This window comes from Pan troglodytes, chromosome 1 (genome assembly GCF_028858775.2).
Source record: "Pan troglodytes isolate AG18354 chromosome 1, NHGRI_mPanTro3-v2.0_pri, whole genome shotgun sequence".
Lineage (NCBI taxonomy): Eukaryota > Metazoa > Chordata > Mammalia > Primates > Hominidae > Pan > Pan troglodytes.
The window spans coordinates 88,381,150-88,408,638 of NC_072398.2; the positions used below are offsets into that span (position 1 = coordinate 88,381,150).

The window sequence follows — 27,489 nt, forward strand, 5'->3', positions numbered from 1 at the left end:
AAGTAGAGTCATATGTGCTGGCCCAGGGATGGCACAATCAACCAGCCTGATGCCAAGCATTTATGGAGGCTCCTAATAGGAAAGGCTGTGGGCTGGACTCTCTGCAAGGCCAACACAAGACAGTTTAGTGCAGCAAATCCAGGTGATAAAAAAATGACAATGAAGGGGCTTGCCCTCAAGAAGCTACTGTCAAATGATTCCAATCTCTGCCCTAGCTGGAGAAACAAAACGAACATTTATATGAAGATAATTTAGATGGCAGAGGTTAAGTTCCAAAGTAATGGTCCAGACCATTAGTCCCCAAGCTGTTCCCAAGGGTTCTTAGGCTTCCCTGTCTGAGAGTGTTCAGGGAAGGCTCTAAAGAGCAGATAAGCTCTGCGCTGACCCAGAGGAGCGGGAGGTTGGGTACCAGCAACAGCTTGGGGATAGCATAAACCTTTGAGATGTTGTACAGAGAGGTATATCAGAAATAAGAACTAAAGTAGGTTTGAGAATTTCCAGATCAAGTAGGCAATAATGGCCCTCAGAGATCCAAAACCAGAATTCCTGGTCCTGACAATTCTGAAGACAAAAGATATAGTTGTCAAGAGTTTGGCTCAGGAAATGCAATGATTTCAACTTACACTGTAAGTGAGGTGATTTCAGGGGTCTCAGTCTCCAGGGTAGTGTGTGTGCCTTGCAGGACTGACCAGACATGTGGTGGTCATTCTGAAACTCAGAGCAGGGACTGACTTTAAGTTTGACTGGTACTGACCCAAACACAAAGGGCCAGGCCAGAGTAGAAAGCAGCTCTGGGAATGCAGTGAACAGCACAGATTTGGCCTTAGGTTCCAAGGCAAAGTCTCTAGCTGGCTAAGCATTAGACTACTGTCTAGAAGTCAGGATGAGATGGATGATGGTTGAACTAAACCACACATCCCAACAAGTGTTTACTGAGCAAATTCTATCCATCTTTTAAGGCCCAACCCAAATTCCTTTTTCATGAAGTGTTTCCTCTTTACCACAGTGCAGTGATATCCCCCACCTTCAGCTTCTGAAAAACCCTTAGGAACTGTGCATACAATTTATTAAGTAGTCAAGTAACCTTAACCCATTTATGCAGGAGGTTGCAATTTTTTGAATTTGTGCATGAGTGAAAAATCAGACCTTGGTGATGATCTTGAGCAGTAGAATATAAATAACTCCTACATGCTTAGTGTTCCAATAATGGAACACCAGGCATAAGTGCAACATATGTTTGAACTGCATGGCCACTTACATGCGGATTTTTTTTCAATAAACATCACACTGAGTGTGCCTGCCTCTCCTGCCTCCCCTTTACCTCCTCTACCTCTTTTACCTCTACCATTCTTGAGAGAACAAGACCAACCCTTCCTCTTCCTCCTCAGCCTACTCAATGTGAAGGTGAGGATGAAGACCTTTACAATGATCCAATTCCACTTAATGAATAGTATACATATTTTATCTTCCTTATGATTTTCTTAATTTCTTTTCTCTAGCTTACTTTATTGTAAGAATACAGTATATAATACACATAACATGCAAAATATGTGTTAATCGAATGTTTATGTTTTTGGCAAGGCTTCTGGTCAACAGTAGGCTGTTAGTAGTTAAGTTCTGGAGAGTCAAAGTTATAGAATGATTTTTGATTGCATGGAGTGGGGTGGGGTTGGCACTCCTAAACCCCTGAATTGTTCAAGGGTCAACTGTAGTCTTTTCTTTTTTTTTGAGATGGAGTTTTGCTCTTGTTGCCCAGGCTGGAGTGCAATGGTGTGATCTCTGCTCACTGCAACCTCCACCTCCTGGGTTCAAGCAATTCTCCTGCCTCAGCCTCCTGAGTAGCTGGGATTACAGGTGCCTGCCACCACACTCAGGTAATTTTAATATTTTTAGTAGAGATGGGGTTTTACCATGTTGGCCAGGCTGGTCTTGAACTCCTGACCTCAGGTGATCCACCTGCCTCGGCCTCCCAAAGTGCTGGGATTACAGGCATGAGCCACCATGCCCAGCCGAGAGTTTTAAAAAAAATTTTTTTTTGAATATGCTATGGGGAGGGAATTTGGGGGAGATTTGAAAGCAAAAGTATGAATGGACACGATGTTTTCAGGAAAGTGAAAATGAAGTGGACAGTCAGATCAAGGTGAATTATTTAAGATTACTCAGGATGATCTTAAAACGCCTCATGGTTCTTAATACTGGAACCTTAGGCAAAATTAACTTCCTTGAATCTGTTTCTTCAGCTATAAAATGTGGATGACAACACTTTTCTAGAAGTATTACAAAGATCAAAGAAGAATGTGTATCAAGGTATTGTATCTGCAAAACTTCATATAAAAGCAAGTCAGTTATTATAATCATTATGATTATTTAATGATAAATTCTACCTGTAAGGGATTTTTTTTTTTTTTTAAAGACATGGTCTCACTCTGTCACCCAGGCTAGATTTCAGTGGCATGATCTTGGCTCACTGCAGCCTTGAACTCCCCAGCTCAAGCGGTCCTCCCACTTAAGTGTCCTAAGTAGCTGGGACTACAGGTGTGTACCACCACAGGCCTGGGTAATTTTTTTTGAACTTTTTATAAAGACAGGGTTTCACCATGTTGCCCAGGCTGGGAATTTTTTTTTTTTTTTTGAGATGGAGTCTTGTTCTGTTGCCCAGGCTGGAGTGCAGTGGCACGATCTTGGCTCACTGCAAGCTCTGCCTCCTGGGTTCACGCCATTCTCCTGCCTCAGTCTCTGAGTAGTTGGAACTACAGGCGCCTGCCACCACGCCTGGCTAATTTTTTTGTATTTTTAGTAGAGACGGAGTTTCACCGTGTTAGCCAGGATGGTCTGCATCTCCTGACTTTGTGATCCACCCGCCTTGGCCTCCCAAAGTGCTGGGATTACAGGTGTGAGCCACCGCGCCCGGCTGGGATTTTTTTAAACACTAGAATAAAACTAACGTACTGTAGGTGGTGGTGTATTTTCCGAAAATTCTTGTTGTTAAATTGTTAGCTAATTTTCAATGGTTTTGAGAAGTTGTCATTTAGGTAGATTAGGATTAGGGTTAGAGATAGATTTAAAAAACTATAAAGACCCTACCTTGTTTGAGTGTATAAGCTGTCATTCGGGTCAGTGTTAAAAATAACCAACATAAGATATTATTAAATCAATTAGAAATGTTCAGCCTTTGGTCACACAGATGTCAGGAATATTTGTTTACGCATCTCTGTTGACCATGGAATGTATCTGAGGGGTGCATAGTGGGTAGAATTTAAGATCCTTAGCCGTGGGAATCTCGGATTTTCAGTTCAAAGGGTCTAAAGAATAGTTCCTCACTCTGTGGGCCTTGGGATACAGAGAATGTAGTTCTCACCACCTGAGGTTTCCGTATGGAGCAGTAGATTGTGGCTGAGCTCTCTTCCTTCTGAGAAACTGGGGTCTTTCCCTGTAACAGACCAACAGCAGATGAGCCCTAGTGACCACATGAGAGCTTTTCAGTTTTACCCTCAACCCTGGCTTCCCATCTCACACACAGGGTGGGAGCTGCCTTAGTGCAGTGGGGACGGTGCCTCTGGTTCTCCAACACCTTCCTTATTAGTGGTCCAAGAATGAGAGCTGAGGGACAAGTCCCGCCTTCCACAGGATCCCAAGGCTTGGTAAACATGGACACAGCCATGAGTCCCTGCCTGTATGCCCCTAGTCCTGTTTCCAGGCCCCAGCCCCCAGTTTGGAGGAACTAGTCATCCAGGATCTCGATGCCGCTAGACGTGGGAGGAGGAGGAAGGTGTATTGATCAGAAGGGCTCACCTGTAAGTTGAACACTTGTGCATACACGGTGTTCTCTCCAACCACAGACTCAACTTCCGTGACATATGGAGTGATGGGATCATAGTCTGCTTGGCCCTCAAGGGCTAGATCATGTCCAGCGCCCTCCTGAGTGACCTGGTCATACACCTCGTCTCTTCCACTCATGGGCTTGTGCACCTCAGGCCTGTCCTCATCCTCCTCAGTTGTGAGGTTGCTGTCAGAGCTGCTGTCTGAGGTGGGTGTAGGCTGTTGCCTGGCAGGCCTGAGGGGCGTGTCCAGCTTCTCATATCCTTGGGAGAGCACAGAGTATAGCGTGTGGCCAGCTGTGGGTTCTGGAACACATTGTGCAGGGCTGATAAAAGTATGCCAACCCCACCTCTCTTCTTGCTTTGCTGCAAGGCCCCAGCCTGCTCTGATGCCTGCATTAGATGAGGCCTAGAGAACCGAAGGAGATTGTTTTGTCCTGTCTTCCCTCAGGGGGTCCATTCCACTCTCCCTTCCTCCTTCCTTTCAAGCATTCATTTATTCATTCATTTGATAAATATTAAATATGACATGTGATAGACTTTAGCAACTCTCTGGCCCTGTGGGATAAACCATGTCAAGCATCATTGCAGGTACTCTGGGGAAACACAAAGGTAAACTAGACCTGGCCCTGGAGGAGCACCCTGTCTAGCTGGGGAGTCAGGTGCATGTGTAAATCCGTAATGTAAGGCCAGCTTTGCCAAGTATCCTGTGGAACGTATGAGGAAAGTGCAGAGTTGAGAGGAGATGACTCTGGTTAGAGAAGCAGAGAGGAACTCATGAAAGTGGCAGAATTGAGGTGGGTCTTGAATAGGGATTCAATATTTCGGTGAGTGGAAGGGTATTCTAGGTGGAGGAGGGAACAGCATGATTAGAGGCAGGTGTAAAGCCTGGAGCAGTCTCCTTTTCCGAAAGGATGATATTAAAAATACTTAACAATTGCAATGGTCAGGCCTTAGGCAATCAGCATGGGCACCTGTGAACAGTGGCATGGTGGATGCGCTGTGAGGGCCGGTGTGGCCCACTGGGTGGATATGCTGTGAACGCTGTCATGGCACACTGGGTGGATGTCAACCCTGCCTGTGGGGCACGTGAAGTAGCCCATTTTGATACGGGAGTTAAGAAGAAATTACTTAGGCAGATAGTAAGGGTATGGGAGTCCTTGGTCAGGCTTTTCTTTTTATTGAAAAGCAGCCCCAAATCATTTTCTAACAAAGAGCAGCCTGCAAGCTGGGAGCTTGCATGGGTGAACACCAGCAGGGACTAAGGAATAGACATTTTCAAAATGGCGGCTCCATCTTCCCTTCCCTGCCAGCCACTGTATTGAAAGGAGCAGATAAGATGGTGCCAATAAACTGGAAAATCCATTTGCATAAGAAGATTAGGGTGCGGCAACCAGCCTTTCCCAGGCACTACGTAAACGTCATGCCTTATCGAACCAATCTGTGAGCCCTAGGTAAATCAGACACCGCCTCCTCAAACTGGACAATAGAACTCAGCGCATTCACCAGCAGCCGGTCCCCACCCCTCTGAGACCCCTTCCTCTATAGAGGAAGCTGTTTCTCTTTTTCTTTTCTTCTACTTATTGAACGTCCGCTCCTAAACTCCTCCTGTGTGTCTGTGTCCTAAACTTTCCCGGCACGCGAGGACAAACCCTGAGTTTATATCTCAGACAACATAGCCCCTTCAATTTGACCTGATGCTCATACTTAGTAAGTGCCTACTGTGTGCGAGGCACAGTTCTAAATGCTTTTCATGAATAAGTTTATTTAGTCTGCCTAAAACCCCATGAAGCATAGACAATAACTATCCGTATTTATTTTTTGTAGATGAGGAAACTCGGGCACGTAAAGATTAAGTATTTTCCCGAGTAAGTGGTAGGGCCAGGATTTGACTACAGCTAGTCTTGTCCCTGATGCTCTTAACCGCTGCTCAATCCTGCCCCCTCCCGGCTGGCCCCTCTTTCTCTTTCGCTCAATACTGAGTGAAAATAGATACCTTCATTTTGGAAGGTAAGGAAACTGAGGCTTAGGGATTCATAAGGAGGAGAGCTAGGGTTTGAGCACAGGGTTATCCTACCTCAGAACCCATACACTTGACCACTTGGTTATATTGCCTTTTGAACAGACAAAGGCCATTAGGGGCTATTGAGGGTTTTAGAGAAGTCAGAGTTGAGCTTGGCAAAGTGATGAGAGGGAATAGTCTGCAAAGAAACTATTAGCACATTTTAGGAAAGAAGTAACAAGGAATGAGAATGTCTGTTAATAAGGACTGGTAAAGTAAATTAGTTAAACAAATGTGTAGAATGGAATAAATGGGAATCAGTTTTAATCTACAAACATTAATATTACTCGGATGTACTGTTAAGATCAAAAAGCAAGGTTTAGAAAAAAAGTGTTATAGATTGCTCCCATATGTGAAGTTAAAGGAACACCCTCCCCACACAAATATGTATGAAACCTGCAAATGCATTAAAAGTTTCTGAAAGGATTCAGGTCTGTAGAAATCTCAGCAGTGGTTGTCTCTTGGGGGAGAGACTTAGAACCTGGAGATGGAATTTGGAAAGAGAACTACTTTTAACTGTATGCCATGTGAATATATGGGGTTTTTTTGTTTGTTTGTTTGTTTGTTTTTTTTTTTAGCAAAGTTTCACTTTTTTTGCCCAGGTTGGAGTGCAATGGTGCAGTCTCAGCTCACTGCAACCTCTGCCTTCCAGGTTCAAGTGATTCTCCTGCCTCAGCCTCCAGAGTAGCTGGGATTACAGGCATATGCCACCATACCTGGCTAATTTTTATATTTTTGGTAGAGACGGGGTTTCACCATGTTGGCCAGGCTGGTCTTGAATTCCTGACCTCAGGTGATCTACCTGCCTCAGCCTCCCAAAGTACTGGGATTATAGGCGTGAGCCACCGTGCCCAGTCTGACTTTTGAATTAAAAAAAAAACAAAAAAAAACTATTCAATTAAACAACAAATTGGTGACAACATAAACTAAGGCAGTGGCAGTGGATCTAGGGAAGAGGAGACCTTGGAGAGGTTAAAGAAGCAGGCCTTGGAGGTTCAAGAAGGGTTCTGGGGGAGAGAAGAGGTAGGGAGGTGGTGGTGGCCCCAACATCTCTTTACCCTCTGCCCAAGGAAGGAGGGTTCAGGCAGGGGGACACCAGGGCTCTGTCCTGCCAGTAGTGAGGAGGGAGCTGATGGGGAGCTTCATAGTCCAGCCTAATTCCCTTCCTTGCCCCCTGTCTCTTGGTTATGCTTTTCCATCAGAAGAGCCCACATCGTCACATGCTCCCTGCCCAGTCCTGCCTCTGATTCCATCTCCATGGGGAATCCCTGCCATGAGGGGTGACATACAGTTTTACTTTTTATTTATTTATTTATTTTTTAAAGCAGGATTTGGTTAGAGTGAGCACAGGTTGGGGATTCCTTAGCACTCCAGAGCTCCAGAGTTTAAGGTGAAATTTTAGGACACTGTGGCATGGGAGTGGGGGAGTAAAGGCAGGCATCTCAGCTCCCCACACTAAAACCTGTCAGAGCAGTTCCATTTCCCACGATGCTCTTAGGTAATAGGTTGTTCAGTCTCCTGAGGTTTAATTTTAATTAAGTTTTAAATTTTTTTCTACCACAGATGTACTGTTCCATCTGGCCTTTGTTTCTCTGTTCTCAGAATGGAGACAATAACTCCATCCTCACTGTAGTCCACATTCAAATGGTGAATGGCTAATGCCCAAGGAACCCTAGAGACCCTGGGGACAGACTGCCTCTCCTAGCTCTGGTGACCATCTCTAAGGAGTCTATCTTGGCTTTTGTTTCTATGCTACCTTCCTTTTCAAACTTCAATAGGCATATGAATCACTTATGGATCTTGTTAAAATACAGGTGTGGAATCAGTATTCTGGGGTGATGCCCAAGATTCCCTCCCTCCCTCCCTTCTTCCCTCCCTTCCTTCCTTCCTTTCTTTCTCTCTCTTTCTTTCTCTTTCTGTTTTTTTTTTTTTTTTTTTTGAGACAGAGTCTTGCCCTGTTGCCCAGACTGTAGTGCAGTGGCGTGATCTAGGCTGACTGCAACCTCCACCTCCCAGGTTAAATAGATTCTCATGCCTCAGCCTCCCGAGTAGCTGGGATTACAGGCGTGCACCACCATGCCCAGATAATTTTTTCTATTTTTAGTAGAAACAGGGTTTCACTTTGTTGGCCAGGCTGGTCTTGAACTCCTGGCCTCAAGTGATCTACCTGCCTCAGCCTCCCGAAGTGCTGGGATTACAGGTGTGAGCCACGGCACCTGGTCAGATTTTGCATTTCTAACAAGTTTCCTGGGTGATGCCCACACTGCTGGCCAGCAGACCACACTTTGAGCAGCAAGACTTTAGAACTTCCATTTGGACCAGAGACCCCATAGCCTGTGTCATGGGTGATGTTACCTGGTGTATCTGCTGGGGCCTCAGCTTGGCTGGAACAGAAGGCTGAGACTGAACCTGACAAACAAAGTTAGAGAAGGTTTATCAAGAGGGCTGTAAGGTGAGAGGTATCTTTTATTCTGTGAGAGTCAAATGAGAAGGGGAGAGACTTCTGGGACATAGACAGGAAAAAGGCTTCAGGAAGGAGGATGAACCCTGATGAGAAGCCAGGCCTGTGTGAAGGGGTGGCCAGAGTCTAGGGCTACTTTCTGCAGAGGTGGAGGCTCTGGAGCTTCCTGCCATCCCTCCAGAAGAGAGAGCTCCTCTGCCATAGCCACTGATCAGAGTAGTTTGCCTGCAATTCAGTAATTCTTCCAGGGACCCCATGTGTTCTACCCATTCTGCTCTTTTTGGCTACTACTTCATTTCCACTCCAATACTGGGATTCTAGAGGAGCTGCCAATCATAATAGTATATCTTCTTGGCTATAGAAATTGGTCCAAGCAGCAGCCACATGACCTTAACTTGGGCCAATCAGAGCTATTTCTGACATTCTTTAAATTGGAGTTAGAGGGAAGCACATTTTCTTCCCTGTCTGGTGTCGGAGCTGTTAGTATGTGTGGGTCTGGAGCTGCCAGCTGTTGTGTTGTGGTACACTCCTCCCCTCGCTCCCACCCCTCCCCTCAGTTGGCTGCAGTAGGAAGAGTTAAGCTGACTCAAAATACACAGTAGAGATGAAAGGTGGAGTGCTCTGGTGACTTTTGAGTCTCTGGTGACATTTCTCCATTATGCCAGCTCTATCCCTGCCTTCCCCACAGATTGATTATTTAAGTAAAAAAATAATAAATCACTCTCCCTGCTCCCACATGCCTTTTTTTTTCTGTCTAAGCTAGTTTGAACTGGGTTTCTGTTATTTTTAAGTAAAGAGTCCCAACTGACACCCCTCCCCCATTGCTCTGAGAAGAAATAAGATGCTGGCAGGGAGGGGTAGCACGGGATTGTGTGAGGGCAGAGAAGCCTCCACAAGTCCCAGGGAAATGGCCTAGCACTGGCGGACAACATTGATCTCGGAAACTCACACCGTCCTTTTCGCTTCCAAATGCACCAGCTGAAGATCCCAACGCACAGAAGGCAAACCATCAGGAACAACCCAATCCAAAGCTTTGTGTTTCTCTCAGGTCCTTTGAGGAGGAAATGAGTGATGTTAATACAAATAATGACAAGACACACTGGAGCAAGCAATGCACAGAACATGATGGCCATCCTACCTGCCCCTTAAAATCCATGACATTGTGGAAAGTCTTTCTTTTCATTCATTCTACAACCATTTTTCGAGTAAGCATTACTCTAGGCAAGAGGTTATAGCAGTACCTGAGGCAGACATTCCCTGGGTAGAGAGGTTTACGGCTTGCCCAGTGTCACAGAGTTTCAAGTGTCTGACCTGAGGTTCAAGTGCAGATCCTACAGCGCCCTTAATCGCCACATTACACTGCCCCTCTGTAAATGATATGAGGGGAGTTCCAGATTCCTGTTAAGCTGGACTCTAGATCTGTCTGCCAGACACAATCTGACCCAACATTGTCAGATCCTGGGTAGACCGTACCTTTTTTCTGCTTCCTTCTACGGAAGAGCAGAAGATAGAGCTCAGGGTTCGAAACCAGCTTTTATGGTGTGACCTTGGATAAGTCCCTTATCTTTTCTGAGCCTCAGTTTCTTTATCCGTATAAAGGGGAAAAATGAGAATATCTACTCTGTAGGATTGTTGCGAAGATTGTGCAAAAATGCCTGAAGGCCTAGAATAGTGCTTGGCATTTAGTAAGGGCCACTGGGGCTTCTTTTCTAGCTCCCACTCACGCAGCCTTTGTTCCTGTGTGGTCCACATCCCTTTCCATATCAGCTTCCTATTGGCTTTTCTCCACAAGCCTGTAACTCTGTGCTGTTCAATATGGTGGCCACGAGCTATGCATAAGCCCTTGAAGTGTGGCTAGTATTACTGAGACACCAAATTGCTTCTTTTATTTAGTTTTAGTTTAAATTAAAAAATGGCTACTCAATTCCTTCTTGAAAAACTGATAAGTATGCTTGGAATAACTTGGGTGCATAAATCTATTTTTTCGACTGTAAATTTTACAAAGTCTGAATATAGATTAAACACTTTCAGTGAAAATTTAGCATCGGAATCGAGACGTGCTCTAAGTGTAAAATACATACTGGCTCTCAAAGACTTAGTACAAAATAAAATGTAGTGTCTAATGAATTTTTTTGTATTGAATACACATTGAATAATGATATTTTGGATATATTCAGTTAAATAAAACATATTATTAAAATAACTTTATTTCTTCTTGCTTTTTCTAACGTGGCTATTAGAACATTAAAATCACATGCGTGACTCTCATATATCTGTGGAAGCATGCCACTCTAAAGGGCTCTCACCCACAGCCTCTTACTGCACTTCATAAAGAATCAGTCAGGATGCAAACTCTTGGAGGCCCCAAGGCCCTGTGACCTGAGTAAATAGAGATGGAGAGAAACCTGAACAGATGTTCTCAGAAAGAAACTGGTGGGAACTCTTGCTGACAGGGTTGCTGGCTGTGCATGTGAGGTTGGGGTGATTTTCACTACTTCTCCATGAGACATTGAGGTGTGATTCCCCTTGGGACACAACAGCTTCCTTCTGCAGCGGGGTCCATGTGTACATGACGGTGTTTCCCCCGTCCTCCACGGAGCAGGTCAGGCTGATCCTGCAGATGCCATCCTCACTGTGCCTGAGGCTCCACGCGATTTTGGGCTTCCTCAGCCTCCCTGTGAGGAGAGAGGCAGACTCCATGTGGAATCAGGCCTGTCCCCTGAGCAGTCACCTGTCTTCATTCATTGAAAATATATTCATGAAGCTGAGTGTTGATACTGCCGGCAAAGTGCCTCCAGGAGCCACAGGAATTTTGGAGTATACTTGGCATTTTCCTCACTACTTGTGACATCTCAGACACACCTCTTTGCCTCTTGATGCTCAGGTGAGAAACAAGGGAAATGATGAAAAGTGAAGAAAGAAAGACACAACCTCATTCTATACAGTTAGTTACAGCTGTGAAAGCAAGCAAACCAATCAACACAGATGAGCGCAACACTTCCATGTGCTGTGAAGACCCTTCAAGGCTTGCCTTTGAGGCTGATTTGTTTACTTATATGAGATAAGGGATGCAGAGAGGTGAGCGCTGTACCTGACACAGAGTAAATGCTCAATAAATGTTAGCAACTTTAAAAGAAACAATAAGACTGACTCTATTTGTTTCCTGTTTATTATTTTTACTTAACCTTGTGGGTTCCTTTATATTTGAGGCATTGTGCACAATAGGCATGGACTTGGCCCACTTGCTGCATATTTTAACAAAACCATGATAGTGACTCTTCACAGATACCTAGACATTGACAAACTCAGGCAGGGGGTATGCTGACCATGTCTGAATGGCACAAGTGAAGGAACAGGTAAACATAAACCATGCAAATTGCCAAGCCAAGCTCCTGTGAGGCCCAGAGCTGAGGAGGTAGAATGCAAATTCTGTTCCTCACCCCCAGGGGAACTGAGTGGCCCACCTTCTTGGAGGCCACAGTGTCTTTGGACACCAAGGGCTTCTCCTCAGTCTTCTCTGATTTCACCCCAGCCAACTTTGGCCTTATTCAAAATGATAATAGTTTATAAAAATGCAGGTTGGGGCCAGGTGCCATGGCTCATGCCTGTAATCCCAGCACTTTGGGAGGCTGAGGCAGCGGATCACCTGAGGTCAGGAGCTTGAGACTTGCCTGACCAATATGGCAAAACCCTATCTCTACTAAAAGTACAAAAATTAGCTGGTTGTGGTGGCATGTGCCTGTAGTCCCAGCTACTTGGGAGGCTGAGGCAGGAGAATCCCTTGAACTTGGTAGTCAGAGGTTGCAGTGAGCTGAGATCGTGCCACTGTACTCCAGCCTGGGTGACAGAGCATGACTCCATCTCAAAAATTTAAAAATGCAGGTTGGTAAGTTCCCAGTCCCTTTTTTTTTTTTTTTTAGACAGAGTCTTGCTCTTTCTCTCAGGCTGGAGTGAAGTGGCATGATCTCGGCTCACGGAAACCTCCGCCCCTTGGGGTTCGAGCGATTTTCCTGCCTCAGCCTCTGGAGTAGCTTGGATTACAGGCGCCCACCACTGAACCCAGCTAATTTTTGTGTTTTTAGTAGAGACGGGGTTTCACCATGTTGGCCAGCCTGGTCTCAAATTCCTGACCTCAGGTGATCCACCTGCCTCAGCCTCCCAAAGTACCAGGATTACAGGTGTGAGCCACCGTGCCTGGCCTCCTAGTCCCTTCTGACACTCAATGCAGAAGGACCGGGGCAAGCACCTAAAGTTGGGTGGTGGAGGCCTAACTGGCAGCCTAGAGCCAGGGGCACTTTGGCGGGTAGACTTGTCCAGCAGCTAGTCATGAGTTTGCCTCCTATGAATCAACTGGTGTGAACTGAACAGCTGTCCTAGTGGTCTGAGGCATTTCAGTATGAGGGAAGACCCTTGGAGAAGGGGAAGGTGGAGAAGGCAGCAGAGGAGAAAGCTTTCAGAGAAGGAATCTGGTGATGGGTGCCCTGCCCAGAGACTCACGGTAGATGAGCAGGGTGACATGTGTCATGCTGGTGACGCTGGAGGCCTCTGAGCACACGTAGGCATGGTAGGGGCCGGCGTCCTCTATCTTCAGCTGGCCGATCTTCAGGGAGCAGTCCTGGCTGGAGACCCACACCCTGTTCTTGTAAGGATCCCTGGATTTAATGAGTGGATCTGCCGTTGCTGCTTCTTCCCTCTCTTTGCTAATGATGGATGTGTTAAACAACCAGACAACCTTCTCTGTGTCCCGGCAGGCTGGGAGTGCCAGTGGCAGGGTGACTGGCTCTCCCAGGACCCCTACCACAGTCTCCCCCGTTGTTCCTCCTCTGGAGGCTCCTGGATCTGGGGTCACAGATGAGACATTGCAGCTTCAGTCACTGTCCCTACTCCCTTGGCCCCCAGGCATCCTAAAGGGGACTGAGGGGACTGAAGTCCCTCCTCCTCTTCTTCTTTCTCCTGGCCTCCTCCTCTGAGGGGCATGCCTGCTACTTCTCCATGACCACCACCTGTTCCACCGGGCTGTGCCCACTGTATACTTGGACTCTCATGTCCCCCCTCTGCCCTTCTGAGGGTACCTGGAAACACCTCTACCCAAGCAAAGACCAATCTGGACTCCTGTATCCATATTGTCTTCTCCTCCCTTGCTCTAACCTTAGAGTATCACAGTGTTCTGGGCTTTCCCAAGTCCTGCCAGCCTCTGTCACGCCCCTGAGAGTAGAGAATAAGGGGTTTTGGGGCCTGTCCTCTTGCTTCCCCACCCCCTGTGTGTCTGACCAGGATCCTAGGGTTTAGACTCCACAGCTGCTCATATTGTTTCTGGAATTCCCTCAAGGGCCAAGTTGGAGCCAGTTACCTGTACAGAACTGCCCAACATGGACAGGGAGGGAGCTTCTCTGGCTGACGGGGTTCTGGGCTGTGCAGGTGTATGGCAGGTCTGGGTCACATGGTGTTCGGGAGACGGTAAGAATGGAGCCTCCATTGGACTCAGAAGCATGGGGGTCCCTTGGGGTCCAGCTGTACAGAACACTTTTCTCTGCCCCCTTCACGGAGCACATTAGAGTGATGTTACAGGAGAAGTTCTCAGACACCTTCACAGACTTCATGGTGACTTGGGGCTCCTGCAGCTGCTCTGCAGGGACAACAGCATGGGAAGATGCTCAGATCCTTTTGCCAGCAGGAAAGCGCTGAGAGAAGAAGGGAGTGATAATAGGGGAGTTGGGGGCAGCAGAGAGAGGCCAGCGTTACCTGTCGCAGGGACATCTTCTCTGCAGGCTGGGTTGACAGCCTCTCCTCTGTACTCCCATAACATCCTCTACAGGTGTTATCACCATGACTCAGCATGACTAATAGTCTGATTACTTCTCTCTCTCCCCGACCAGTGTAAGAACTCCTTGACGACAGGGCTGATTCCTGTGTCTGAACATCTAACACCCAGCCTGCCTTATGAAAAACACTCATGAATGTTCAATGAATAAATAGGTGAATGGCCCAGCCCCAAACACTATGGAGTGGGGACCTCTGCCTCTAGAATTTGAGTTGCCCGTGTCTTTGGTCTGAATTTAGGATGCATTGTGCTTCTAGATCTTCTTCCTTGTCTTCTCCTTTCCTTTTGTTCCATCTCCACTGCTCACCATGTATGTGCACATGTGTGAATGTTTCATTAAGATATATTTCTTTTTTGAGACAGAGTCTCACTCTGTTACCCAGGCTAGAGTGCAGTGGCGTGATCACTGCTCACTGCAACCTCTGCCTCCTGGGTTCAAGCGATTCTCCTGCCTCAGCCTCCTGAGTAGCTGGGATTACAGGCACACACCACCACACCCGGCTAATTTTTGTATTTTTAGTAGAGATGAAGTTTCACCATGTTGGCCAGGCTGGTCTCGAACTCCTGACCTCAGGTGATCTGTCTGTCTTGGCCTCCCAAAGTGCTGGGATTACAGGCATGAGCCACTGCACCTGGCCCAATATTTCTTCTTTTGAATAGGTAATACATTAAAAAAAATTGAGAAAATACCAAAGGTACATAATGAAAAAAGTAAGCTTTCTAGCCTCCAGCCATTTATTTCATCTCCCCAAGAATTACTATTCCTGGAGGCAATTACTGTTACGGGTTTCTTGATGATCTTTCTAGAGTTATTCTAGATATAGACAGATATATGCATACTTTACACACTGTTTTGAACCTTAAAAAGTTAACAATATATCTTGGAAATTATTGTACGTCATTTGTCAACACATGTTGAGTTGATTCATTCTAATTCTATTAACTGCACAGAATTCCATTTCCTTAATAGATACAGAATACCCTACAAATCAATGAAAACAGTCAAATTATCTGATAGAAAGATGGTGTTATGAGCTAAACTGTGTCTCTGCAAAGTTTAGATGTTGAAGTCTTAACCTCTAGCACCTCAGAATGTGACCGTATTTGAAGATAGAACTATATTTGGAGATAGAAGTAATTAAGTTAAAATGGGGCCATTAGGGTGGGCCCTAGTCTGATATGAGTGGTATCCTTATAAGAAGATGAGATTAGAGCACAGACAATATAGACAGAGGGACACCCATGTGAAGACATGGAGAGAAAGTGGCCATGTGGGAGCCAAGGAGAGAGGCCGCAGAAGAAACCAAGCCGCTGATACCTTCATTGGCCTCCAGAATTGTGTTCTGGAGAAATGTGGAATATGTTTCTGTTGTTTAAGCTAGTCAGTCTGCAGTATTTTGTTATGGCAGGCCTAGAAAACTAACACAGATTTTGATACCAGAAGTGGGATGAAGCTCTAAAAATCTAAAAATGTGAAGTGGCTTTGGAATGGGCTGATGGGTGGAGATTGGAAGAATTTTGAGGTGTGTGCTAGAAAAATCCTAGATTGTCTTCAAGAGACTCTGGGTAGAAATATGAATGTTAACGAAAATTTGGGTGAGCACTCAGAAAGAAAATAGGAACACTGCAGGGCATGCTGCTATTACCTTAGAGATATACATATGTGATCATGAGCAGAATGTTGGTAAAAATATAAATATTAAATGTGTTGCTGGTGAGGTCTCAGACAGAAATTAGAAATATGTTACTGGAAACTGGAGGAAAGGGCATACTTGTTGTAAAGTGGCAAAGAACTCGGCCACGTTGTATTCTAGTGTTTTGTGGAAAGCAGAATGTTTAAATGATAAATTTGGGTACTTAGCTGTGGAGATTTCTAATCAAAGAGCTGAAGGCACTGCCTAGTTTCTCCTTGCTACTTATATAAAATGTGAGAAGAGAGAGAGAGGTTAAATAAGGAATTGTCAAGCAAGATGGAGCCAGAACTTAAAGCTTTGAAAAAATGTCACCTATTCATATTGTGAAAAACGAGAAAGTGTGTCTGGAGAGAACACAAAGATTGTGGCTTGGCAATGTTTGCTAAAGAGGTTATGAGATTTGACCACCTCAGCAGAAATGCTGCCAGTCTGGACTGTAAGGGACAGAGACAGGACAAATGAAGGCGTGTGTCAGGCTTCTGGGATTTTATGAAATAAGTCAATACAGCTGTACAGCTGCAAATATGTATTATCCTTCAAGAAAAGGGAAGAGTGACCCCACAGGCAGTTCAGAAGTAGGCAGAGCTGCCACTGCCACAATAGGCCTAGAGGGCACAAGCCTTGTGTAGGGTGAGGTGGTTTCCTCCTTGGTTCCAGGGGGCAGAACTGCCACTCAGGGCCAAGGAGGTGGGGCTGCTACTCCAGTGGGCCCAGAGGATAGAGCACTGAGCCAAAGAGGATTATGCTTGAGCCTTAAAATCTAATGGAATTTACCCTGTTAGGTTTTGGACTTGTTTGGGACCTGTGACTTTTTTCTTCTTCCCAATGTCTCTCTTTTGGAATGGCAATGTCTATTCCATACCTGTTCCACCATTGAATTTTGGAGGCAGATAACTTCTCTGGTTTTGCAGGTTCACAACTGAAGAAGAATTTTGCCTCAGGGTGAATCATATCTCAAGTCTCACCCATACCTGATTTAAATAATATTTAGATGGATTTTGGACTTACAGTTGATGCTGGAATGGGTTAAAACTTCTGGTATTGTTGGAATGTGGTGAATGTATTTTGCATGTGAGAAGGACATGAATTTTGAGAGGCCAGAGGGTAGAATGTTAGGGCTGAATTCTGTCCTCCCACAACATTCATATGTAGAAGTTCTAATCCCGAGTACCTCTGAATGTGACTGTATTTGGAGACAGGGCATCTAAAGAGGTAATTAAGTTAAAATGGAATTGTTAGGGTGAACCCTAATACAGTATGACCGATGTGCTTATAAGAAGAGATTAGGACATAGACAACACAGACAAAGGAATGACTGTGGGGGCACAGTGAAAAGGTGGCCAACTACAAGCCGAAGAGAGAGGTCCCAGGAAAAACTGAACCTGCCAACACCTTGAACTTGGATTTCTAGTCTCCAGAATTGTGAGAAATAAATTTCTGTTGTGTAAGCCATCTATTCTGGGATATTCTGTTATGGCATCCCTATCACACTAATACAGATAAGTAAAGAATATTAATAGAGAGTTACAGAAAAGAGAATACAAATGGCTATTCAATACATGAAAAGATGGCTAGACACAGTGGCTCACGCCTATAATCCCAGCACTTTGGGAGGCTGAGGAGAGTGAATTGCTTGAGGCCAGGAGTTCAAGATCAGCCTGGCCAACATGGCAAAACCCTGTCTCTACTAACAATACAAAAATTAGCCAGGCATGTGGTGCATGCCTGTAATCCCAACTTCCTCGGGGGCCGAGACGGGTGAGTTGTTTGGACTCAGAAGGTGGAGGTTGCAGTGAACTGAGATTGCACCACTGCACTCCAGCCTGGGCAACAGAGCAAGACTGTCTATCAAAACAAACATAAAACATAAAACATGAAGAGATGCTCATCTCATTCGTAAGAAAAATATAAATTTAAGCCATGAAATACTATTGTAACTACTCAATTTATCAACAAAGAAATGTTTGACAATACTTTGTCATTGAGAATATAAGGAAATGGTGTCTCTCAAACATTGCTGGTGGGAGGATTACTTGATAACATGGAGGGAAATTTAGCAATATCTAGCAACATTAAAAATGTATATACTAAGCTAGGTGCAGTGGTGCCTGTAATACCAGCTTCTTTGGAGGCTGAGGTGGAAGGATTGTTTGAGGCCAGGAGTTTGGAATCAGCCTGGGCAACATAGTGAGAACCAGTCTCTACAAAATAAAATAATAATAAATAAAAATTGAGGATTTTAAAGCCAGGCATGGTGGCACATGCCTGTAGTCCCAGCTACTTGGGAGGTTGAGGGAAGGGGATAGCTTGAGTCCAGGAGTTTGAGACTAGCCTGGACAACAAAATGAGACTATGTCTCTATGAAATACTGGTAATAGTAGTAGTAATAATAATAATAATAATAATAAATTCAGGATTTAAAAGCTGGGCATGGTGGCAAGTACCTGTAGTCCCAGCTACTTGGGAGATAGAGGCAGGAGGATCACTTGAGCCCAGGAATTGGAGACAAGCCTAGGTGATGTAGTGGGATGATGTCTCAAAAAAAAAAATGCATATACCATTAGATTCAGTAATTTGACCGCATGTATATATTCTAGATTTATCCATCAGAATATAACCTAGTCACATAAGCGTGAAAAGATAGGTGCACAAGAATATTCATTGCAGCATTGTTTATAAGAGAAAATATTGGAAACAATATTTCTATAAGCAGAAACAATATTTCTACAAGTAGGAGACCAGTTACATGAATTACGGCGATTATATAACATGTAAGGAATTTACGGGTGTGTCTTCTAATTTTGACATCTGTGTATATGGAATTAGGTGAAAAACGATCAATATAGTAGTCATATCTATCCTAGAGAGAGAAATTCCTGGAGAAAAAGAATGTCTGTTTTTAAAAATAAAAGATCAAGAGAAGGGGCTTCGAAATGGCTGACTAGAAGCATTTAATGCCTACCTCCTCTACTTAGAAGAACAAAAGTAGTATACAAACAGTCATATTTCAAATACATTTTCCAAGGGAGAATGCTGGAATTCAACAGAGATGTGACAGGAAACACTAAAAGCAGGGAAGGAGAAGGAACAGAGGCAGCCTCCCTGGCTGAGATCTGCTGGGAGCTGGGAGTGATTTCCCAATAGAGGTGAGCGAGAGACCTCCAGTGGCCCATATCCCACTGCAGAATCATGCAGTCCTGGCCACATGAGACCCCTTTGACCCTCCCAATCCCTGAAACTACCATAGGGAGCTGCTGGGAGACTGTGGGGCGGAACTGCTCCAGGGAGGGAGCTCCTGCTGGGTTCCATACTCTTTCTGAGACCTCTGCAGTTATAGTAAGGGACCATTTTCAAACTGAGCCTTTGGCAGAATGCACGCTGTCCTGGGGCCCAACAGTGCTGGGTCTGAGGTGTTAGGAAAACTAAAACTGTTGCTGCCAAGACTAGAGTATGGATTGGGAGCACTCTGCAGGTAGAGCTAAGTAGCAAGAGAGGTGTGGGCTGCAGTTTCTGGTCCTAGGAAGTGAATGCTGCTGTGACTGAGACTGGGTAAAGTAATGGGCTGTGAGTTGCTGCTGCAACTTGGTTGCAAGCTGGGCAAAAGCTCCTGCAGCTAGTGCTGGCTTGGGGGAAGCCCTAGTAGGACTGAGGCTGAGAGGGATGCATATTCCCCATCTGCCATCCAAGGCTGTGGCCACTGAACCTGGCCTCACCTTCTCCAGTGGCAGGGCCTCACGGTGGCGGCTACTGTCCTCACCTGAGCACTCTGCCTGGGGCCTGAGGATGGCCCTGCTTCCACATACCATAGCTGGTGTCTGCTTTCACCATTGGGGGGCCTGAGTGCAAGCCCACTCAGCCTGGCTTCCCCCTTCCCCCTTGGAAAGAGAACACATAGGCCAGCATCTTGGGGATTGCCCAACCCAATCCACTGCCTTGGGCACCTGAGCATTTTTCCACAGGGGCCTAGGGTGGGCCTAACTCCCAGCCACTACCACCTACCTGCAAGTGCCACCTGTGGTCCTGGAGACTGGTCTGCCCAGGCCATTGCAGCCACCATCAACATCAATGCACACTGCTTGGGACCCAGAGAATCATCCCACTACTGTCATTCCCCATGCCACACTGACTGCCTGGGGGCCTGAGAGCCTGCTCACCACCCTTCAGTCTACTGCTGCCATTATCGGTATCTGAGCAAGCCACCTGGAGACCTAAAAATCGGCCTGCTGATAAGCATAAACACAAGTGACAGCATACACTGCCTTGAGGCACAAAGATAGGTATGCTGCCACCACTGTGGCCTGATGACTGGCCCACTTGACATTTCAATCCTCAGTGCAACTTCACCACAGCCTCTGCTAATAAACACACTCTGACCTACTGAGGAAATCACAGATACCACTAATGTTATTTACAGCCAAATAAATCATACAGAGACTATACTACTGCATGCACCCAGAATCAAAGCCAGAGTGCCCTACCTCAACAACACAATAGACACACATTCAGGAAAAAGACCTCCCCATGAAAGTAACTTAAAAAAATAAGAAGAAGCTCAGTGAAATACAAGAGAATTCTGAAAAACAATACAAAGAAATCAGAAAAACAATTTTGGATATGAATGACAAATTAACCAAAGAGATAGATATTTAAAAAACAGAATGAATAGAATTCTGGAATTGAAGAATTCACTGAAGGAAATACAAAATATACTTGAAAGCTTCAACAATAAACTAGATTAGGCTGAAGAAAGAATCTCACAACTTGAAGACAGGTCTTTTGAAATAATTCAGCCAAAAAAAAAAAATAAATAAAAAGAATAAAAAAGAATGAGCTAAACTTTTGTTACATTTGGGACTTCATAAAGTGATAAAATATTCAAATTATTTCATCCCTGAGGGCAAAGAGACAAAGAGCTGATTAGAAAATGTATTTAATGAAACAATAGCAGAAAACTCCCCAAGTCTAGCAAGAGTCTTAGACATCCAGATACAGGAGGCTCAGCGATTCCCAGGAAAATACAATGCAAAAAGATCTCCATGACACATCACAGTCAAACTATCTAAAGTCAAAGAGTAAATCATAAAAACAGTAAGAGAAAAACATCTAGCCACCTATAAATGAAAGCCCAGCAGGCTAATGGTGGATTCCTCAGCAGAAACTTTGCAGGCCAGAAGAAAATGGAATAATATATTCAAAGTGTCAACCAAAAATACTATATCTGGGAAAATTATTCTTCATAAAAAAGGAGAAATAGCGTTTCCCAGACAAGCAAATGCTGAGAGAATTTGTTACCACTATATGTGGTCTTACAAGAAATGCTCAAGGGAATCCTAAACCCAGAAGCAAAAGATGACATTTACCATGATGGAAACACACAGAAGTATAAAACTCATTTGTAAAGCAATCACACAAAGGGTGAAGAGAAAGGACTTGAATGATGTCACTACAGATACCCACCAAACCACACTGACAAACAATAAGAGAGAAAGAAACAAAGAATATATGAGACAACCAGAAAATAATTAACAGTATACAGGAAAAAGCTTCACATATCAATAGTAACTCTGAATGTAAATGGATTAAATTATCCATTTAAAAGATGTAGAATGGTGGAATGGATTTAAAAACATGATCCATCTATATGTTAATTACACGAAAATTCACCTTAACAGTAAAGATATATAGACTACAAGTAAAGAAATGGAAAAACAATTCCATGCAAATGGAAACCAAAAGCAAGCAGGAATAGCTAGCTATATTTATATCAAATAAACAAACTTTAAGTCAAAAACAGTAAAAAAAAAAAAAAAAGACAAAGAATGCCATTATTTAATGATGAAGGGATCAATCCAGCAAGAGGATATAACAACTCTAAATGTATATGCACCCAACACTGGAGCACCCAGATTCATAAAGCAAATATTACCAGAGAGAGAGTGAGAGTAAGAGTGTGTGTGTGTGTGTGTGTGTGTGTGAGAGAGAGAGAGAGAGAGAGAGAGACAGAGAGAGAGAGACTGCAACAGAATAGTAGTGGAGGACTTCAGCACTCCACTCTCAGCATTAGACAGAGTTTCTAGATGGAAAATCAACAAAGAAACATTGGATTTAAATTGGAGTTTAGACCAAATGGACCTAACACATATTTACAGAACATTCTATCCAACAGTTGCAGAATATACATTCTTTTCATTAGTAGATGAAGCATTCTCCAGGATAAACTATTTGTTAGACCACAATACAAGTCTCAACAAATTTTAAAAAATTGAAATCATATCAAATATCTTTTCAATCCCAATGGAATAAAACTAGAAATAAATATTAACAGGAACTTTGGAAATGATACAAATACATGGAAATTAAACAACATGCTCCTGACCATTGGGTCAACAAAGAAATTAAGATGGAAATTTAAAAAAAGTTCTGGAAACAAATGAAAAAGAAAACACAACATACCAAAAGCTATGGAGTACAGCAAAAGCAGCACTGAGGGAAGTTTATAGAAATAAATGCCTACATGAAAAATGTATAAAGATCACAAATTAATAATGTAACAATGAACTTTAAGGAGCTAGAAAAGCAAGAACAAACTAAGCCCAAAATTAGTAGAAGAAAAGAAATAATAAATATCAGAGCAAAACTCGATGAAGTAGGGACTAAAAATATGCAAAGAATCAATGAAAGAAAAAGTTAGCTCCTTGAAAAGACAGACAAAATTAATAACCTGCTAGCTAGGCTAATTAAGAAAAGAAGAAAGAAGACCCAAATAAACAAAATCAGAAAAAGTGGAGATATTACAACTGACATTACAGGAATACAAAAGACCAAAATCCAAAAGACCGTCAGAGACTATTATGAACAACTATACTCTGACAAACTGAAAAGCCTAGAGAAAATGGATAAATTCCTAGAAACATACAACCTACCAAGACTGAATCAGTAAAAAATAGAAAATCTGAACAGACACCAATGACAAGTAGTGAAATTAATCTGTAATAAAAAAGTCTCCCAACAGAGAAAAGCCCGAGACTGATGGAGTCACAGCCAAATTCTACCAAATATACAAATAATAACTAATATCAATCCTCCTAAAACTATTCTTAAAAATCAAAGTGGGGGGAATTTTCCTTAACTCATTCGATGAGGCCAGCATTATGCTAATACCAAAATCAGACAAGGACACAACAACAAAAAGAAAACTACAGGCCAATATTCCTGATGAACATAGATGCAACAATCCTCAGCAAAATACTAGCAAACAGAATCCAACAGCATATCAAAAAGATAATACATGATCAAGTGGGATTTATCCCAGGGATGCAAGGATGGTTTAACGTATGTAAATCAATAAATGTGATACATCACATCAATAGACTGAAGGATAAAAACCATATGATCATCTCAATGGTTATAGAAAGAGCACTTGATACAGTCCAAATCCCTTCCTGAAAAAATTTCTCAACAAACTAGGCATAGAAGGAATATACCTCAAAATAGTAAAGCCCATATATGACAATTCCACAATTAGCATTGTACCAAATGGGGAAAAGCTGAAAGTCTTTCTTCTGAGAACTCAAACAAGATAAGGATACCCACTTTAACTACTTTTATTCAACATAGTACTAAAAGTTCTACTCAGAGAAATTAGGCAAAATAAAGAAATAAAAAACATTCAAAGTGTAAAAGAGAAAGACAAATTGTTCCTCTTTGCTGATGATATAATTTTTTTTTTAAGACAGGGTCTCATTTTTTCACCCAGGCTGTAGTGCAGTGGTATAGTCATGACTCACTGCAGCCTCAGCCTCCTGGGATTCAAGCAATCCTCCCACCTCAGCCTCCAGAGTAGCTGATACTACAGGCACATGCCACCATGCCCAGCTAATTTTTGTATTTTTTGTAGAGATGGGGTTTTGCCATGTTGCTCAGGCTGGTCTTGAACTTCTGAGCTCAAGCAATCCACCTGCCTTGGCCTCCCAAAGTGCTAGGATTACAGGTGTGAGCCACCACGCTTAGCCTGAGGATATGATCTTATAACTAGAGAAACCTAAAGACTCCACCAAAAAACTCTTAGATTTGATAAATGAATTCATTAAAGTTGCAGGATAGAAATCAGTGTACAAAAATCGTAGCATTTCTATACACCAATAATTATTTAATCAAGAAAGAAATAAAGAAGTGAATCCCATTTACAATAGCTATTTAAAAACCCTAGGAACAAGTATAACCAAGGCGGTGAAAGATCTCTACAAGGCAAACTACAAAACACCGATGAAAAAATCATAGATGACACAAACAAATGGAGAAATATCCCATGCTCATGGACCAGAAGAATCAATATTGTTAAAATGACCATATTGCCCAAAGAATCTACAGATTCAAGGCAATCCGTATCAAAATACCAACCTTATTCTTCTCAGATTAGAAAAACAATCCTTTTTTTAAAAAAATTTTTTTTAGACACGGTTTTCACTCTGTCACCCAGGCTGGCATTCAGTGGCGTGATCTTGGCTCACTGCAACCTCTGTTTCCCAGATTAAAGTGATTCTCCCGCCTCAGACTTCCGAGTAGCTGGGATTACAGGCGCCCATCACCACCCCTGGCTAATTTTTGTATTTTTAGTATAGACGGGGTTTCACCATGTTAGCCAGGCTGGTCTCGAACTCCTGACCTCAAGAGATCTGCCTGCCTCAGCCTCCCAAAGTGTTGGGATTACGGGCATGAATCACTGTGCCTGGCCAGAAAAAAAAATCCTAAAATATATACGGAAGCACAAAAGACCATGAATAGTCATAGCAATGCTAAGCAAAAAGAACAAAGCTAGAGGCATCACATTACTCGACTTCAGTATACTGTATATGGCTATAGCAACCAAAACAGCATGGTGTTATAAAAATAGAAACATAGACCAATGGAACAGAATAGAGAACACAGAAATAAAGCCACAGATTTATAGCCAATTGACCTTTGACAAATCCAACAAAAACTTACACTGGGGAGAAAAGATACTATTTATTTATTTATTTATTTATTTATTTATTTATTTATTTATTTTAGAGACCATGTGCAGTTTAATTGTGGGGAGGCTGAGGAAAGCAGCATTTTTACCAAATTGGTGTAAAAATAAAATGGGGTCCACACGTGTACACTGGCAGCTACAGTAAATTTAAAAATCTGAGCAGCAATTTGAACCATTTCTTGGAAAAACAAACACTGACAAACACTGAGTTGGTGCCTGGCGCGGCCCGCAGGGTTGGAGGCCAGCTCCGCATCATGGGTGCAGCCCCGCACTGTGGGCCTGCATCCCGGGGATCCCAGCTCCTCGGGGAGTGGCCGGTGACCTCCCACGCAGTGGGCTGAGCCAGGCCTGGCTGAGAGGGGGCCGCAGCCAGCAGGCCCGGATGGCCTCCCGCGCCTGCAGGGGACATCGGGGAAATGGGTGCAGTGTGCGGGACCCGCATGCTGCCCGAGGAGTCTTTGCAGGGTGGACAGGCCTGGGAATCTCTACCAGCAATGCAATAAATAAGCAAATCCAAGCGGAGACAGACCAAGCACAAACCCCACTGGCACACAAGGCCCAGCCCGGTTCCTGCGGGCGTCACCGGCTCTTCACAGACCAGGAGTCTCCAAGTTGGCGGCTCCGGTGTTCCCGACGTGCCATGGGAGGCGGCGGGTGGGTGGGACACGCCTAACGCCCACGTCTAGCAGCCTCGGGGGGCAGTGGCACTGGGCCTGGCAGGGTCCCATCGGCAGGACCCTTCCAGCTCTGCTGCGCGGCGGTGAGGTGGGGATGGCGGAGCGGTCTCCAGTGGCAGGTGGGGGCGCGGGCCTAGCCCTCCCGCACGCTCACATGTGGCTCAGCCAGGGTGCTGATGATGGACTCCAGGCCGCTGCCCTCCAGGAGCGTGCGGTGGTCACCCTCGATGACGTGGACGGACAACTTTTCAATAAATGGTGCTGGGAAAATTGAATAGTCACATGCAGAAGAATGAAGTTGAACCCCTATTTCTCATCATATAAAAAACCTCCTCAAAATCAGTTAAAAGACTTGAATGTAAGACCTGAAACTATAAAAATACTAGAAGAAAACCTAGGGAAAACTCTCCTGGACATTGGTCTGGACAAATAAATTTATGACTAAGACCTCAAAAGCACAGGTAACAAAAACAAAAATAGACAAACGGGATTTAAACTAACAAGCTTTTGCACAGCAAAAGAAATAATCAACAGAGTGAAGAGACAACGAGTTGAATGGCAGATATATTTGTAAACTATTCATCTGACAGGGAACTAATATCCAGAACATACAAGGAACTCAAATAACTCAACAAGAAAAAACAAATAATTCTATTAAAAAGTGGGCAAAGGATACAGACATTTCTCAAAAGAAGACATACACATGACCAACAGATATATTAAAAATGCTCAATATCACCAATTATCTGAGAAATACAAATCAAAATCACAATGAGATATTATCTCACTCCAGTCAGAATGGCTGTTATTTAAACACTAACCACATGTTGGCAGGATGTGGAGAAAAGGGGAAATCTTAGACACTCTTGGTGGGGATGGAAACCAGTACAGCCACTATGCAAAACAATATGAAGATTTCTCAAAAAACTAAACATTTAATTAGCATTTGATCCAGTAATACCACTACTGGATATCTACCCAAAGGAAAAGAAAAGAAATTGATATATGCAAGGAATACCTGCATTTGTATGTTTATTGCAGCACTATTCTCAATAGCAAAGATATAGAATTAATCTGTGTCCCTTAGCGGAAGAATGGATAAAGAAAATGCAGTATACACATACATACATGTATTTATACACATCATGGAATACTAATCAGCCACAAAAGAATGAAGTCATGTCTTTTGCAGCACCATGGATGAAACTGGAGGCCATTATCCTAGCTGAAATAACTCAGAAACAGAAAGTAAAATACCACACGTTCTCACCTATAAGTGGAAGCAATGGGTACACATGGACATACAGAGTAGGAATAATGGATAGTGGAGCCTACAAGAGGTAGGAGGGTGGGAGAGGAGTGAGGGCTGAAAAATTATCTATTGAGTACAATGGTCACTCTTTGGGTGATGGGTGCACTAAAAGCCCAGACTTCCCCAGCATGCAATATGTGCATGCAATAAATCTACACTTGTACCCCCTAAATATATTTAAACAATTTAAAAATCCATAAAAAAGAATGAAATCATGTCTTTTGCAGCAATTGTGGCTGAAACTGGAGGTCATTATCTTAAGTGAAATAAGCTAGGCACAAAAAGACACATATCACATGTTCTCACTTATATGTTGGTACTAAAAATTTTGATCATGTGGAGGTGGATGGTGGAAAGATAGATAGCAGAGACTGAGAAGAGTGAGTGTGGGGAGTGGGTGGTGGGGGAATGATGAAGAGAAGTGGGTTAAAAGGTACAAACATACAGTAAGATAGAGAAAATCAATTCAATTTTTGATAGCAGTGTAGGGTGACTACACTTAACAGGAATATATTGTACTCAGGCAGCAGACACACTGAAAACCCTGACTTGATCAGTATGCACTATATACATATAACAAAATTTCACACATACCCCATAAATTTGCACAAATAAAAAAAAGAAAAGATCA

The 27,489-nt window shown here is 43.7% G+C and overlaps 1 protein-coding gene across 15 annotated transcripts in view; it reads right to left on the reverse strand.

Annotated features, from left to right (window-relative positions):
* The window catches only part of LY9 (lymphocyte antigen 9), a 32,095-nt gene that overhangs the window by 612 nt on the left and 3,994 nt on the right, over positions 1-27,489 (reverse strand). Inside the window, exons 3-9 of one of the 15 annotated variants that reach the window (XM_063796141.1) lie at positions 13,692-13,967; positions 12,839-13,180; positions 10,747-11,016; positions 9,291-9,392; positions 8,236-8,289; positions 3,793-4,082; positions 3,362-3,430 (exon numbers count right to left, since the gene is read on the reverse strand). In XM_063796141.1, the coding sequence (XP_063652211.1) occupies positions 3,362-3,430; positions 3,793-4,082; positions 8,236-8,289; positions 9,291-9,392; positions 10,747-11,016; positions 12,839-13,180; positions 13,692-13,967 (1,403 nt within the window). Of the gene's footprint in view, positions 1-3,183; positions 3,431-3,792; positions 4,125-8,235; positions 8,290-9,290; positions 9,393-10,746; positions 11,017-12,838; positions 13,181-13,691; positions 13,968-25,621; positions 25,808-27,489 lie in introns of those variants that run through there. The other 14 variants (XM_063796140.1, XM_001172413.7, XM_016930559.3 and 11 more) reach the window with 14 other exon arrangements.